Source organism: Poecilia formosa, unplaced genomic scaffold, assembly GCF_000485575.1.
Source record: "Poecilia formosa unplaced genomic scaffold, Poecilia_formosa-5.1.2 Scaffold56, whole genome shotgun sequence".
Taxonomy (NCBI): Eukaryota; Metazoa; Chordata; class Actinopteri; order Cyprinodontiformes; family Poeciliidae; genus Poecilia; species Poecilia formosa.
In genome coordinates this window covers 859,765-874,548 of record NW_006799995.1, presented here as the reverse complement: position 1 = coordinate 874,548, position 14,784 = coordinate 859,765, and the positions used below count along the sequence as shown (strand labels likewise).

At 37.8% G+C, this 14,784-nt stretch overlaps 1 protein-coding gene across 2 annotated transcripts in view; it reads right to left on the bottom strand.

Annotated features, from left to right (window-relative positions):
• Positions 1–14,784, bottom strand: part of cntn3a.1 (contactin 3a, tandem duplicate 1) — a 92,747-nt gene that overhangs the window by 19,061 nt on the left and 58,902 nt on the right. Inside the window, exons 10-12 of one of the 2 annotated variants that reach the window (XM_007553336.2) lie at positions 12,912–13,041; positions 10,233–10,383; positions 2,283–2,410 (exon numbers count right to left, since the gene is read on the bottom strand). In XM_007553336.2, coding sequence (XP_007553398.1) covers positions 2,283–2,410; positions 10,233–10,383; positions 12,912–13,041 — 409 coding nt within the window. Of the gene's footprint in view, positions 1–2,282; positions 2,411–10,232; positions 10,384–12,911; positions 13,045–14,784 lie in introns of both variants that reach the window. The other variant, XM_007553337.2, reaches the window with a different exon arrangement.

The window sequence follows — 14,784 nt, the reverse complement described above, 5'->3', positions numbered from 1 at the left end:
TACTTGTATATACTTTTATGGTTTTATGTTTGTTTGGATCTACATGCTTCGGTTGCCTTTATTTTGCCACTCTTACAATGTAATTTTCCCACTGTGGGACAGTAAAGTGCATTTCTATTCTATTCTACATGCAATTATTTTCAAATTCATGTCCCTTTTGTGCATTTAAACATATATCTACTCCAAAAGGAAAAGCTATTGCTTTTTTTATGGCTAAAAAAAGCAATAGCTTTATATCATCTGATGTGTTAGAATCTCTGTTAAATGATTTTAAAAAAGCACCAATTAGAATTTAAAACAGAGTATGATGATGACACATCATAAAGTTTTTTCCTCTTTTTGAACTTTTCCTGTCTTTTTGGCCTGCTCTTCAACTCACCAGATTAGAATCTTATAAGATTGACAGGACAGACAGGGAAAAAGTAAGATTGTCATCTGCAGCTAAAAGACGGAACCTAAAATAGCAAACCCTCTAAGGCCTCTGGGTTACAGCAGCGTCTGACTGCAATCCCTCGCTCAGTGACAGCTCAGTCCAGGCTCTGTACTCCAACAGCCTGTGGCTCCGTCGTGGAAACCTAAATATCCGCTTGCTGTGCTTTGTCGCACGCTCAGTTTAAATGTGTAACAAATCAATGCAAAAGACTGCAGTGGAATGTGGTTCCTGGAAATGTATGTGTCTGAGGCTTCCTCTGCGGTGCATCTTATGTTCCATCTTTTTCACCGCATTAACAGTGACACTGGATACAACCGTCTGGCGTTGTCTTGATATGCAGATTTCTGTCAGTTTTTTTTCTTTCTAGTTCCTTTATGAAAGGATGTGTAATATACGCAGCAACCTTTCCATTTAATCCGTATTTTAGCTGGAGGTTTGCTTTGCTTACTGTCTCAGTGACCACAGAGGCACAGGTCACGACGGTCAGTTTTACAGGAATCCTTTTCTCGTGTTAGCATAAATATGTAACATTGCTACTTGAGTCTGTTGAACAGAGCCTAACCCACAGATGAAGTGCATTGAGGCGGCTGGACTCACGTTTTTGAATATATGCAAATTAGCTGCAGAGGATAAGTAGTTAAGTGGAAATCAGCTTCTACGATGTGAGGTTGTGTGCCACAAAAACAATGTTTCCCATGGAAAGAAATATCTCTGCTGCCCTGCCTTATTACCTTCATACACAAAGGTTATCTTTACTGCTATCAAAATAAAATTAGGGGAATTTAGCTGAATAAATGGTGCAATTTCTTATTACCACCTTTGATCATTGCATATGCAGGAGTCAGGGCACTTATTAGTTAACTAACTAATTCATACACTCTGGTCCAACACTTTTGATGTAAAAACAGAATGAGTGTAATATCTGTGAAATTGCTCTGCAGGATACTACAGAAACTAGGCCACTCTCCATGCAAATGGCGAGCCCAGAACTCTGCGCCTTCTTCTAAAGCACTAGATTTGTTGCAGACTGAATGAATACGAAGGACAGACATTAAGGGAATATTGAAATTGCTTCAGGGTGAAACAGCGAATGCATTTTTTTATGTCTGGTTTTGTTTAAAAGTTGCAGTGCGGAGTCCAGATTTTTTTAGCAGCCATAAACTACGCAGCTCACTAAGCATAACAGGCTAGTCTTGCGTCTCAAGGAAGCTTTCAGAATAGTGGGGGATTCCCCAAATGTGTGCTTCTACAGTGCATTTTAGCACAACGCATTATCTGTCTCAAACAATCTAAAGTAATTTAAATGACCTTTAACATAAAATGCCAGTAGAGTGTTATTTTTATAATTCTAAACCACATGAACCAATTTCAAGTGGTTAAATTGTTGTATAATCTACGTACATATCTACGGTCAACACAAGTTTATCCTTTATTATTGACAACATCAAACCAAATTTATAGTCAGTTTGATGCTGGATACGTGGTGAAATCCTATACATATTGATAAAAACTATGGTAATTGCTTTTTTTATTTACAATTAAATAATGTAAAAATTAATATTCATGCTTTTTTTATTTGTTTGCATTGATTGAAATAGGACCACATCAAACCATGATTAGTCTTTACATTTTCTTAAGCGCAACTTAATTTTTAACATTCAGTTAAATGGAAGTGGTCCAAGACACTTTTAGAGGTAGAGGTTCTTCCAGCCTCTTATCAATAAAATAGGTGCTGTTAATTTGTTTAGTACAATGTTTGGACACATGCCTTGAAACTGTAATATGGGAATAACAATCAGCAACAGTCAGCAAGCAAATGCAAATGTTTCAAACCAGTTCAAGAACTTACCTTTAACGAAAAGGCTTCCAGAGCTGCTCGCTACTCCAAACTGGTTTCTGGCTACACACGTATAGATCCCAGCATCCATTTTAGTGACATTGGATAGCCGCAGGCTTCCATTATCCAGCACCATGATTCTGTAGGGATAAAAAAAAACACCACATATTACCATTAGACTGCATGTTAAAAGTGGAATAAGAAGTTCAAAGTCTAAAAACAGCCAAAGTGGTGCGTGAACTTTTCATCAGGTTGTGTGTCAGCTTGATGGAAGTTGAAGCTCTGTGTGAAGTGTTACAGTTTGATCTGTCACCCTCAAGTTCATAAGTGAAGAGAGAGAGAGAGAAAAAAAATCATTTCATGGGGCAAAATTCACATCTTGACTTCATGACAACGGTGACAGGGATCAACTGTGCTTATCAAAAGTGCTGAATTTTTTTTGGTTTAGTACACAGAAAAAAAAAATGATACAAGTCATACATATTTTCCAAGACTTTCATAATATTTGGGATTTGTGTTATTTTACTTCGGTGACACGGGGCACCTTTTAAAGCTTCGGTGAAATGTAACTGTTAAGCTTTGCGACTGTTTTAAAAGGGATGTCATTGAAAAAGATTGCAATTGTGGGTGGAAATAGCTTTTTAGGAGAAATGCAATTATTTGTTTTACTGCGTTTTTGTTTGTGCAGTATCTCAGTCAAGGATGAAGTAAATGAAAAGAAAACACTTAAGAAGATTAGGATCCTCAAATACCTAGGAAAACTAAATGATTTACGAATTCAAATGTTTTAGAGAGGTGCGGCTGACTGAGGTAATTAACTGCTTGATTGTGAAAATACATTCTTTTACCATTTGTAAAAACCTGAGTCCATACTGAACAAAAAGATTAAAAGAAAATCCCGCCGCTTTAATTCCTGTAGATGGTGTCATTAAAGACATTTATTCATAGATTGCTCTCAAATGAAACTTCATCACTTGTCTGGTTTAACGTGTTTAAAAAGTACTGCATTTTATCACCTTCGGTTCACTTTTACAGCTCATGCGCTCTCTATTATCAGTGCATTCCAGCTGGTTTTAAACAACATATTTTCCTTCAGCTCTTCCTTTTTGAACTTTGTAATTACTAAAAGCAATGCATGACATTCTAATCTATTAAATCCCGTGAAAGGCAGAAGAGCTGCGCTGTTTAGTCATTCTTTTTCTGCAATAGGAAGGTCAGTTCTGAAATGTCAAAGGTTAAATGATTACAGTTTGAGTCTGAACAGTTTAATTATTTCCTTACTTTGCTAAGTAAATCAATATGACACATTGAGGCAATTACAAATATTGAGCTTCTTATTTCTTAATTTATTGCATGTCTGATGAACACTCCTATGGGTAAAAATACAAAGTAAATCTTTACAGACTGATTTTGGCTTTGATTTCATGTAGAATGTTCGAAATTAATGTTTTTTTCTGTGGTTGTTGATTTTTTTCCTAATCGTTGACTAATATGCGCTGCTGTATTACTCTCTGAAACACCCAGACAATAAATGCGCGACTCCACCAGCTGCCACTTTGTCTCGCAGCAGGCACTAGGGTTGCCATGTTTGACGGGTTACTGGGGCATTGTACAGCCATGGATCACAGGAAAAGAGATGAGACGGTGCCAATTTAAATGAGATGTAAACAAAACAGCAAGCTTTTGTACCAACAAAGAACTCTTTATCGAGAAAATAACACATTCAAATGCAATCCGTTCACAAGCTCAACCTTTTAAAGGAACTAATCAGTTCTGTATCTGGAGCTGATTGCTTATGTTTAATTTATTAACGTGACTGTTTCACATGCAAAACTGTTTGGGCTTGACTCCACATCTGTTGATTTTACCACAACAAAAACTGTTTGATAATGTCCCGTTTATAATTCAGAAAACCTGATTCTTTTTTCTCGTTATAGTTTATCTGAGTAAATATAAAATATATGTTTTACACATAGTATAACTTTTGATGTTTTAATTGTATTTTTCCCAGCGATATCTCCAGTTTTATATGTCTGAGCTGCCTCGATTTAACAGGCAAACTTTACAGACTTGATAGACAGAAGAAGAAGAAGAATCCTAATGAGGAGGTCCCGATTGTGATATTTATACATGAAAGGTATTAGGAGATTATTATTTATTACAGGTTCTTTGTTGTGAGTTAAATAAAGAACATAGCTCTTATTTAAACAAGTGTAGGCGTTGTGAACATTTTTTCTGTGCAGTTTGCAAATCTTATCCAAAGACAAAAGTATTTTCTAATTTGGAAAATACTTTCCAAATTAGAGATTTTTATTTCATTTTTTTCCACTCAGTATTTTTAAAAATATCTCTACATATCCATGTAGACTTGGAAACAGATTCTATGAAAAGATGATGTAGCAACCTAGCTCCTGCATGCAAACAGTCACTGTCTTCATTTCTATCCACAAAAAAAAGCTGCTTAATGGCATTTTCCATGTATGGTATGCAGTGATTTTGATTATGTTACTATTAAATATTTCAAATATGCAACAAAAGCTTCTGACTAAGAGAAACTGTCCAAACAAAAGTGTGCTGCAATTGTTTTGTGAGAATCTTTTGTCTATCGCCCCTTTGGCAGTGCTAATGGTCGCCTCTCTCTGAATTACAATGTGTTATTAATATTTCACCTACAGATAACAAATGTTTGAAATTGAGGGAATGTGTGAATATGAGTTTTATTGCAAAGAAAAAATAACTTTAACAAAAGTATTTTCTCGGCAGCCTCTCACAAAGGGACTTTTGCGACTTCATAAAGAATCAAATAGGATGTTTGATTACGTAGCAACCAGACATATCAAACACAAAATACCAATATGTTCTGTGGTATTTGGCATCTTTAAACCAGATAAATCTGAAAAACAGATGCTTAAAAAGGGAATTAAAGGCAACTACAACAATGGCCTGCCAACAGATGGAAAAGAAAATGCTGATAAAAAAAGGCTTACAAGCATTTCTGGTTATTGTTGAATATTTAAAGAAGGGCTGTGGAGATCTTCGACATCAAAGAACAGCTGTTTTATTAATGCCTTGCAGATTTGTGGAAGCAGAATTACAGAATTAGTCAGTCAAAGCTGCCTGTACCAATTCAGACATAAAAATTACCTACAGAGGCAATAAAAAACAAATCCCTCTGTTAATAGAGTCCCACTGTGTCTTGAGCTAATAATTAATTTGGCAAGGCATCAAAGGTATTGCAAACATGTGAAATCCAGTAAAGTTCATGAGAACAAATCAATGTTTCCTGATGTGAAACAGCTGTTCAGCTGAGATTCTAATTTTAAAGTCCTAATTTGATTTTTACCACATGTTGTCTGTGTCAAAGTGCAAAAAAAAAAAAAAAAAGTAACACTTAAACATTCACTGACTAGGAAATACATTTGTTAACAGCTGTATATTATTTATGTGTGCAATATAAAGCAAAATATCCCCTCACAAAATCCGCCTCTTCCAGACAGGAAACATTTTCTTTTGTAACTTTTTGCAGTTTCACAGATTTCTAGTAAGTTTTAGTCATTTTCTGAACATAGAAGTCAATTTCAGCAAAGAAGTCCTGTGTTCAAAATGCAACCTAAAGTCTTCCTGCATGTAGTTTGAATGTTCTCAGTCTCAGTACTCTGGGTACTCTAACCTCCTTACGCACACCAAAATCATGCCTTTTAGGTTAATCTAATTTTCCCCTACATGAGTTTGTGCATGAGTGGTTGTCTGTCCTCTGTGTACCGTTGCCCTTCAAGGAAAAGCGGGTATAGATAATGGATGGATGGTTGCTATTCTTAGCATGACGTCATAATTGCCAATCCTTTACAAAGAAAATATTGTCAGTGAGGCTTTAAGGTCCAGCAGGATGAGAACGTATGAAATAGGCTTTACTCTGTGTTCTGTTCACTCTGACATCGTAAAGCAACAGGAACTGTATTTTTCAAACCATAACTTGATTTACCTTTTTGCTGGTAATTGCACCTCGTCTTATGAAATGGATCATCTCCCTTTTCCTTCCCAAATGAAATACTTACTAGAAACTCCCTTGTCATTGTTTAAACTGTAAACGGTAATGGGGGTTAAGACACTTTTTAAAAAATATAACCGTTTTAAAGGTGCCTGAACTCATCCTTTTCTTTAAGACCCCTTTTAGGGGAGGATGGGCTTTTTAAAATGATCAGGAATGACCTGTATTGCTTTAAAGGATGAAGAATTAAAGTACATTAGTCTTTACAACATCGCCTAGTCCCCGCGGAGCCGGACGTATTTTCTCCTAAGTGAACCGAGGGCTTTCTTTGTAATGGCCTATAACAAAGAGTTATGGATATGAGATGTCACTGGGATAAGGCTTGCCAAAGAACTCTTGGAGACGACAATGTCAGGCTTCCCTCCCCACCAAAGCTACAAAGAAACGGAGAGAAGGATAGGATGTGCGAAGAAAAATATCTTTCAGAAATGCGCTCACTCTTGATTCCTTTTTTTTTTTTTTTTTTTTTTGAAAGGCTGCTCTAAAGCAATTAAGGTACTGGGGTGAAATGTGAGGGGTACATAAAACCCAGGGTGGTGTGAAAGAGTAAACACGCACTTTACCTCAACCCTTTGCTGGCCCGGCATTAAAAGTGAGCTATCGGCTGTAATCTAAAAGTCTCTCTGCAGTGTTACACAAAAAAAAAAAAAAAAACCAAGAGGCTGTAAATGAAAACATTATTTTAACCACTTCAGAAGAATTGTGTAATTAACTCGGTATATTACAAACGGCTCACAATTTTCTAAAGTGCAGCTTAAATTCTTCTCTTGAACTGCTGAATCCGTTTCTAGTAACACAACTGGAAAATTTCCACCTCGCAGTAGGAGGATTATAAATTGATTCATAATATGACAAAAGAACAGCACAGAGTGTTTAGCACAACACTCTTAAACACAGCGGTTTCATCTCGGGGTAATATTCCGGAGCTCTATTCCTTATATCCGTTTCCCAGTTGCTGGCAGTGGTCAGCAGTGAAATTTAATTAGGGTAAGCGCTTTACCGCTAACCTCATCACTTCCTGCACACTGTAAGTGCCGAGCATCCCCAGGAATATCTGGTTATATGTGAACTGGATATGAGCTGACTTAAGTATAGTCCCGGCATGATTTTATTAACTAATCGGATACCGCGTTGTTCTTAGATGATTTGTTTTCTTCTATCTCGGAGGCTTGAAGACATTATCCCTGGAAGATTAGAAAGAATTATGGGTACTTTAGCTAAGCCAGTAGGATGGATCAGCACTGTGGCACCGCTGTAATGGTGCGGGAAACTGCCTCGTTTCAATGTAGGGAAAGTAAATGCTAACAAGCCAGGAAAAGGGGAGCAGGCGGGCGAGAGAAGTTGCAATAATGTAAAATCCGAACATCCTGCATGCGGCTCACCCACTTCAGGGCAAGGGTGGGATATTAAATCTCATATGGGAAATCTTGCTTTTATGGGTATGATTGATATTGCACGCTGCAGCTTAGATGCATTTTCCTTCCAATGCTTTAGAGGCTGATAAATCAGCAAGCTGGGCTACACATTTAGCAGACATTTCGGAACATATAATCCCACGCCCGATTCTGCTGATGTCCCCGCACATAAAACATCTTTTGTCCAGTTTGGAATTGACGAAACGCGATCGCGTGTTCGGCGTCCCGAGCATCTTGCTTGCCAGGTGGAGGTGAGAGATGACTAAACCTGTGGCACCCCCGCTGTTCTGGAAGATGGATACACCAGAGGTTAGACGTGGCAAAGCTGCCGAGGCTGTTGAACAATTAATCCCATATCAAATGAGAAATATGCACCCCCGCCAGTTTCCTGCATGTGCCAGCTGGTGTGCTCTGCCTCTCGCTGGTTTATTTCTGCTAAAAATAAGAATGTTGTCAAACACAATATGAGTCATTTGCATAGACAAAAGAGAAACTAGAGCAACAATTATAGTACAGCTGCACTTCACGATGGTTCTGTTCCTACAGGTTTAATCTGGTTGAAGTTTTGAATCGTGTTAGGACTGTGAAAGAAGATTTACATTACGGGGGATTTCAATGGAAAACTACTGCCTGTTGGCCTGACTCCTCGTGTGTTTGAGAAGGTCTTTCTATTAGTGTTTCAACAACTGGAAGTGTTCTCTTTGAATTGCCCTTTTTTTACCAAAACCCTCTTCATTTAAGAGTAGGAATAAATTGGTTTCAGATTTTGAACATGACCATGACAACATTTTGGACGGTTAGTGTTGACGTTTTAAAAGGAAACTGACATTAAAATCATATTTTGTGGCCACACTAAGCTGTGTATTTTATGTCCATCATATACAATCTGTGTTGTGATGCAAGCAGAAGGCAGTAAAGGAAAAACAAAAAAATAAAAAAACATGTAATTTTTCCCTATTCATAACTCGTTTTGCCACTCACTAGTTGTGAGGCACTCTACAGACTACAGACAGAAACTTAGGCAGTTAAATAATAACACATTTTATGTATGCGTGTTTAATAAACAGAGTGTATTATTTAAATGTTGTAGCCATTTTCAATTGTGTAAACATTTTCTGCAGACTTCTCCTATGCTGATCTCCTGTTTTGTTTTCATAAAATTTGGTGTCCAAAAATATATCCTGTATACGTATTCACATTTTGAAAATATACAGATATATATATTTTTAATTTTATGTATAGGTTTAATTATAAGGGTCCCATACAAGAGATAAATTCAGGATAAAGACACATACTTATATTGCAGGAAAATAATTATTTGTAATTACTCCGTTCAGTGGCGCAACTACACATTATTCAGGTGGATGCGAAAACATAAATCGGCGTCCCCCCCCCATCCCCCTCTCCCCCGAAGGAAGGTTGAAGGAGCGTGGAAAACATACGGTCGCTCTCCTCCCCCCACCCCAAGACGAAAATACGTGAAGGGTAAAACTCGCTCCTTTACCCCTCTGGTGCTGCGCCCCTATGCGTTGCATGCGCTGCATACCCACTTTTTGCGCCACTGACTCCGTTCTTAGAACTGTCTTCAGCTTATAACACATTGTGCATATGTGAAGAACATTTTACAAAAATGCTGATAAAATTGATAAATTATGAAACCACAAATAATAATCCTGATTATATATATATATATATATATATATATATATATATATATATATATATATATATATATATATATATATTATGTGATCACATCCAGAGTTTGATCACATTTCAAGCTTCAGTTTTACGAATGCAAATGAAAACCTTTCTACTGCAATGTGAGCATGATCACCATAGATCCGACCAGTTGCCAATCTTTGATACCTAGAACACAATTTTGCTTTCAGACAAGGAACGGTTTTCTCTGCCTGATTAACAGTTTCTTGTCCTTTCCTATCTTCTCTTAGCTCATGGAGGCGCTGCATTGATTTTTCTTTAACACGATGTCTAATGAAACAAGGTGTCCGGCGCATTCCCCTGGTGTTCCCACCGCCATGACAAAAGAACGTGAGCACAGCAGCAACCCATTGATAAGCCCTTTTGGGCCATTTGATCCCCTTCCTCCACGTCTTGCTGGTGGTCTGTATTACCGGTTGCCTTGTGCTCTAACGACCCTCTGGGCCTTACATACTGCTAATGAGCTGATGGATCGGCACATCGATCTGAATGCTGCAGTCTAGAAACACCCAATTACCTTAAACAAACAGAGCATAGACCAGCCAGAGGAGGAAAGTACAACAGAGCCCAAGAAAGAAACGCAGATAACGGGGAAGGGAGTGAAGAGCGGACCCTGTTATGCAATGCAAATTATATTGTGTCACACTGTGATTCTGTTCTTCACAGTTTGTCAGCATGAATATCAAGTAGGATGAAATTAAATAAGACTTTTAAATCTTCCTCCGCTTGTAGAACAGACAAACTCAACCGACAGCGGCAAAGAAAGTAACCTGGTACCTGTGGCTCTCGCGCAGGGCTTCGTTCCCCTTCCTCCATGAAATCACGCCGCGAGGAGACATCCTGGGCCTGCATTCGATCAGGACATCGCCGCCCTGTCGGGCCAACGTTTGTGTCTTCAACAGGTTTTGGGAGAAGTCGGGAGCAATAGCTGCAGGCCGGGGAGGAAGGTTAAATTTATTGATTGAGGCAAAAGAGAAAGAAAAGAAAATGGAAACGGAGCGACCGAGGAAGAGCACTGAGGAGTTTCCTAAGATGTGAAGGTCACTCTATCCATTAGGCGGGTCAGCAGCACTCGCATCCTGCTCTCTCTGAACGCTCATGCTCTTGTTTGCACACACCCAGAGACGCACTCATAAATGAATCACGGTACGTAATTTTCAAGGGTGCATTTCCTTTGATTTTAGTTGCGCGAATCTTTTTTAGAAGGACATTATGCATTGAGAGTTGAGCTTTGGGGGCTGTAAAAGCTAAAATGAGAGAATGTTAAACAAGGCTAAGGCTTTGTTGCTGCTTCTTTAGGCCCCTAATTACTAATGCACCACCATCTGAAGCTGTTTTAGACGTGCACCGACTCAGCAAAAAGCTCTTTAAAGAGAACACAGTGTGGCATCAGCGACACGGTGCACATGCTGCATCAAATGTCATTATTTGACACTGCATGGGAAATGCAAACGTGACGTTATTTTTTATTTATTTTTTTTACTCGTTTAAAGTCAGAAAGAAGACTTAAGTTAGCTATATGATTGCGGGAGAAGGATTTTTAAGGTTTTAAACTAATTATGTTTTCAATGACTAAAGTGAAAGGACTTAGTTGATTGACTAGAGATAAAGCATGTTATGTTTGTAATTAGTTGAATAGAAATAATTCCTATAAACAAGAAGGTTGACTTGCCAGTCAGTTCTGTTTTCACTCTAACAAACCAGCAGTACAAGGAAGAGAAGTAGCTCTTACTCCTAATTTTTTCCATCCCAAAAACCTCGGTGTCATACTGCCGCTGCTAACGACTGAGACTGCATCAATGAAAACATGAAGTGATTTTTTTTTCAGCATGTGAAAAAATGCTGCTTTGATTAAATACCTCAAATGCCATTTGCATAGAAAATATCTACACAGTAAAAAATAAAAGCTGATATGTTTCTCACTCTGCTTGTTGAAGTAGCCATATGAACTTTTTCTGATTATATGGATCTGTTTTCGAACCCACGTTTTAGTCAGTCAAACAGTCGAACAGCTTTTTAAATTAATGTGCCTATATTTTTCATTGAATTACAATTAAAACGAGATGTTATCACAAAGTATTTTAGCACCGATTAACAAATATATGCTCCTTTCATTGAGGGTTCTAATGGAAATGTCTAATTGAGATGGCACATTCAAGAAATGTGTTTATCAGCCTTAGTATTATAGGATATTTCTTAATTTGGAAAACGGGGGAAATTTAATTGATTGAGAGCAACAACATTTTGGCTCTGTGACAAATAAGAGATCTGTCACAGAGCTAAGTGGGAACATTTGGCAGTAGATCCTGTTAGAAACATCCTGAACTCACCTCCCATTTTCCAAGGGAAGTTGAGGATCTGAATTTAAACAAGCCATGTTTGGAGCTTTTTGTGTAGATTAGGCTTCTGGGAAATTTGGCCTATAAGTCACTCTTGACCTGCACTGATGGCACCGGAGGGCCTCTTTTGCTGGATATTATCTTGCTTTGACGGATACAGCCTACATGCTAGCTTTGAGAAAAACCAAACACTGGACGGTAGCCGGCCAGACAAATATGATTAGACATACTATGAGCGTTGAAGTGTCCTTAATTTTACAGATTTACAGGCCGGTGCTGACAAGAGGCCATGTGAGTCTCCAGCTGTAGTTCCTTCAGTTGGACGTCAACAGCTGTCATGAGGACAACTCTGCAATCATTCATTTGGTGACGATATAATATTTATGGGCAGAATCCTCATCCTCGCCAATGATCTTTAATGGCTTTTTTATGTTTTACAACTGTCTGAAGTACTCCATTGTTAACCCCAACATGTAGACATTCACTCTAGCTCAGGTCTTGGGTTTGTTAGCCAAGGTTATGCACGGCGTGGTGTGGCACATGTCAAACAGATGACTAGTCTACATAAGATTGTTGTGGTCTCAAACGAGTTCTGGTTAGGATCTAATCCCTTTACTCCTCAGCAGTATGAAAAAGGGGGGCTTCTAATTTGATCTTTCACAGTGCCCCCAAAAAGCTAGAAACACCCATGGAAAGAATAATTTAGAAATGGATAGCCTTTATTGTCCCTTAAGAGTGGAAATTAAGATGTAACAGCAGCATCAAGATATGCAGCACATGACACATCTGAAAATAGACTTAAAATGAGAAAACTCAGAATTAGCGGAGAGCAGCTGCCTTCTCTCTCAGTGCCCAAAGTAGAGGATTTATATGTATTTGTTAAAAATGTAAAGTTGATGCAGTTTTTTTCTTCTTCTTTTTTAAGTTACAACTGTCTGTAAACTCTATGTATAAAACAAAAACAGAAAATTAGAAGTGCCATGTGAGCTTAGACATAAACGTAAGCCAGGAATATAGCTTTGATTCATGAAGGAAAAATGCTTTAGGTAAAATTATATCGACGACCCAGATGTAGAATGGTTGACATGCACAACAAATGTGCTGCCAATGCTCTTACCAATGACTCTGAGCTCAGCATTGGTGAAGATGCGGCCATGCTTGTTCTCCGCCACACACTGGTACATCCCAATGTCAGCCAGATTCAAGTTGTTGATTGTCAGCACTCCGTTATTCACCTGAACTCTGTCCTGCTGAAGGGAGAGATGCATAAATTAGTTTTTAAAACAGCTTTATGTATTCGCAAATGACAAAGCTCCAATATTCAGAAAAGTTTTAGGAAATACCTCAGTGGTGGAAGTTTTACTTTGGTGTTTACATCATCTCCTATTAGAGTTTGCTGGAGGTAATATAGTGAATTCACAATTGAAAAAAAAAAATCTTTGCGTTTATCAGTTATTTTGTATAGTCTTTTGATCACCACTGATATAAAACAATGTAAAAGCTGGAGGATGGCTCAGCATTGACATACATTAAACACATGTGTTGTTGAATCAGAGCTCTCTTAGTTGAAATGTACTGAGAAGCAGCGTTCAGTTTTTATGTTCCTCTAATCTAATAAAAAATTTTAAAAAAACTCCAGAAAACTGCAAAGCTTGGAGTTTGGAGTGTTTGGAGTTACCTTTGATTAATAACGACGGGAGCACAGATTAATTCTAGTCTAGATTACAACTTTTCATTACTTCTCTTTATGCTGACACTATAATGCAAAGTTTCTTTTTTTTGTTTTCTTGTTATTTTGTTTCCATCATATGAAGCGCAGTGAACGGAAACGTGCTACACAAATAAACCTGACCTGACTTCAACCCTGCGACATGCATCATTTTTCTTGTTTTTGCACTCGCAGTCTCACGACACTTAAAGCAATTATTCTGAGAGCAGAGTTTACTTAACGATGCTGAAAACTTTGAGATATTTTAGGACTTTTTTAAGGCCTTGCAGAAACCTTTTTTTTTTTTTCTAGAAACAGCGTTTTCACTTGAAGCTTTGAGCCTCTGTACCAGTTTTATTGATTGCATATAAAATTGTTTTGTAATATCTGAATGTTTAGTTTTTATCCAGTAGAACTCAGTAGATAGTTTCCTTCTGATAGTTTATTTTTTTCTTTATTTACTACTTACGCTACCCTTTTTTGACATGAATTTTTGAATATTTTCTTATAAGAAATCTAAGCACCAATATAGCACAACAACAACATCACACATTAAAGAACAAAAATAGCTGTGCAGTTTGCATTTATCTCGTCTGACCTCTTGCGTTCATTCTGACAAATGTGCAGAGTCAATTTCGGTCTTTGACAACAATTTTAATTAAGACTGTTAATTGTTAATTAAGACTTTGCTGATGAAATCTTAGAAGAATCAGTCACAAATCTTGAGCGCTGGAGGCTGTTTGTACTGACAAAAAAAAAAATCAGCTGGTGGTGGAAAACAAAATGCAACAGCACAAAACATTGTTTGTTTAACCAATCAATCATATCTTTATCTCAGACACAGAGGGAGGTCCATTCTAAAAAGAAAAGACAACATAAGAAAATAATGAAATGAAATTAGACAATATAAGAATAAGATCAACAGGAATAAATGCACCCTTCTTCAAAGGCAGCCATACACTTACTAATAGCACAGGCTGAACAAAGTTCTTCTCTTCCCTGTGCTCTTCTGACCTTCAGAAGCTTTGGAACCTGCTTCCTTTTTATAGTTATGTCAATTTAAGTGTGGCAGCACTCATTGTTCCTGCCCTTGATCCTTCTATAGAGTGTACCTGGACTTTTTAATGTCACTGGCAAAGTGGTCCAGAGGGTCCTGTCGCCAGTCAGTCTGTCGTCGGGAATCATTACAGCACTGCTACTTGAAAAGGCAAGGACTATCCCTGAACATCAGTCAGTGACACTGCTGAGGATCTTCAAATGCATTTCCCTCCGCGGCCGGCTC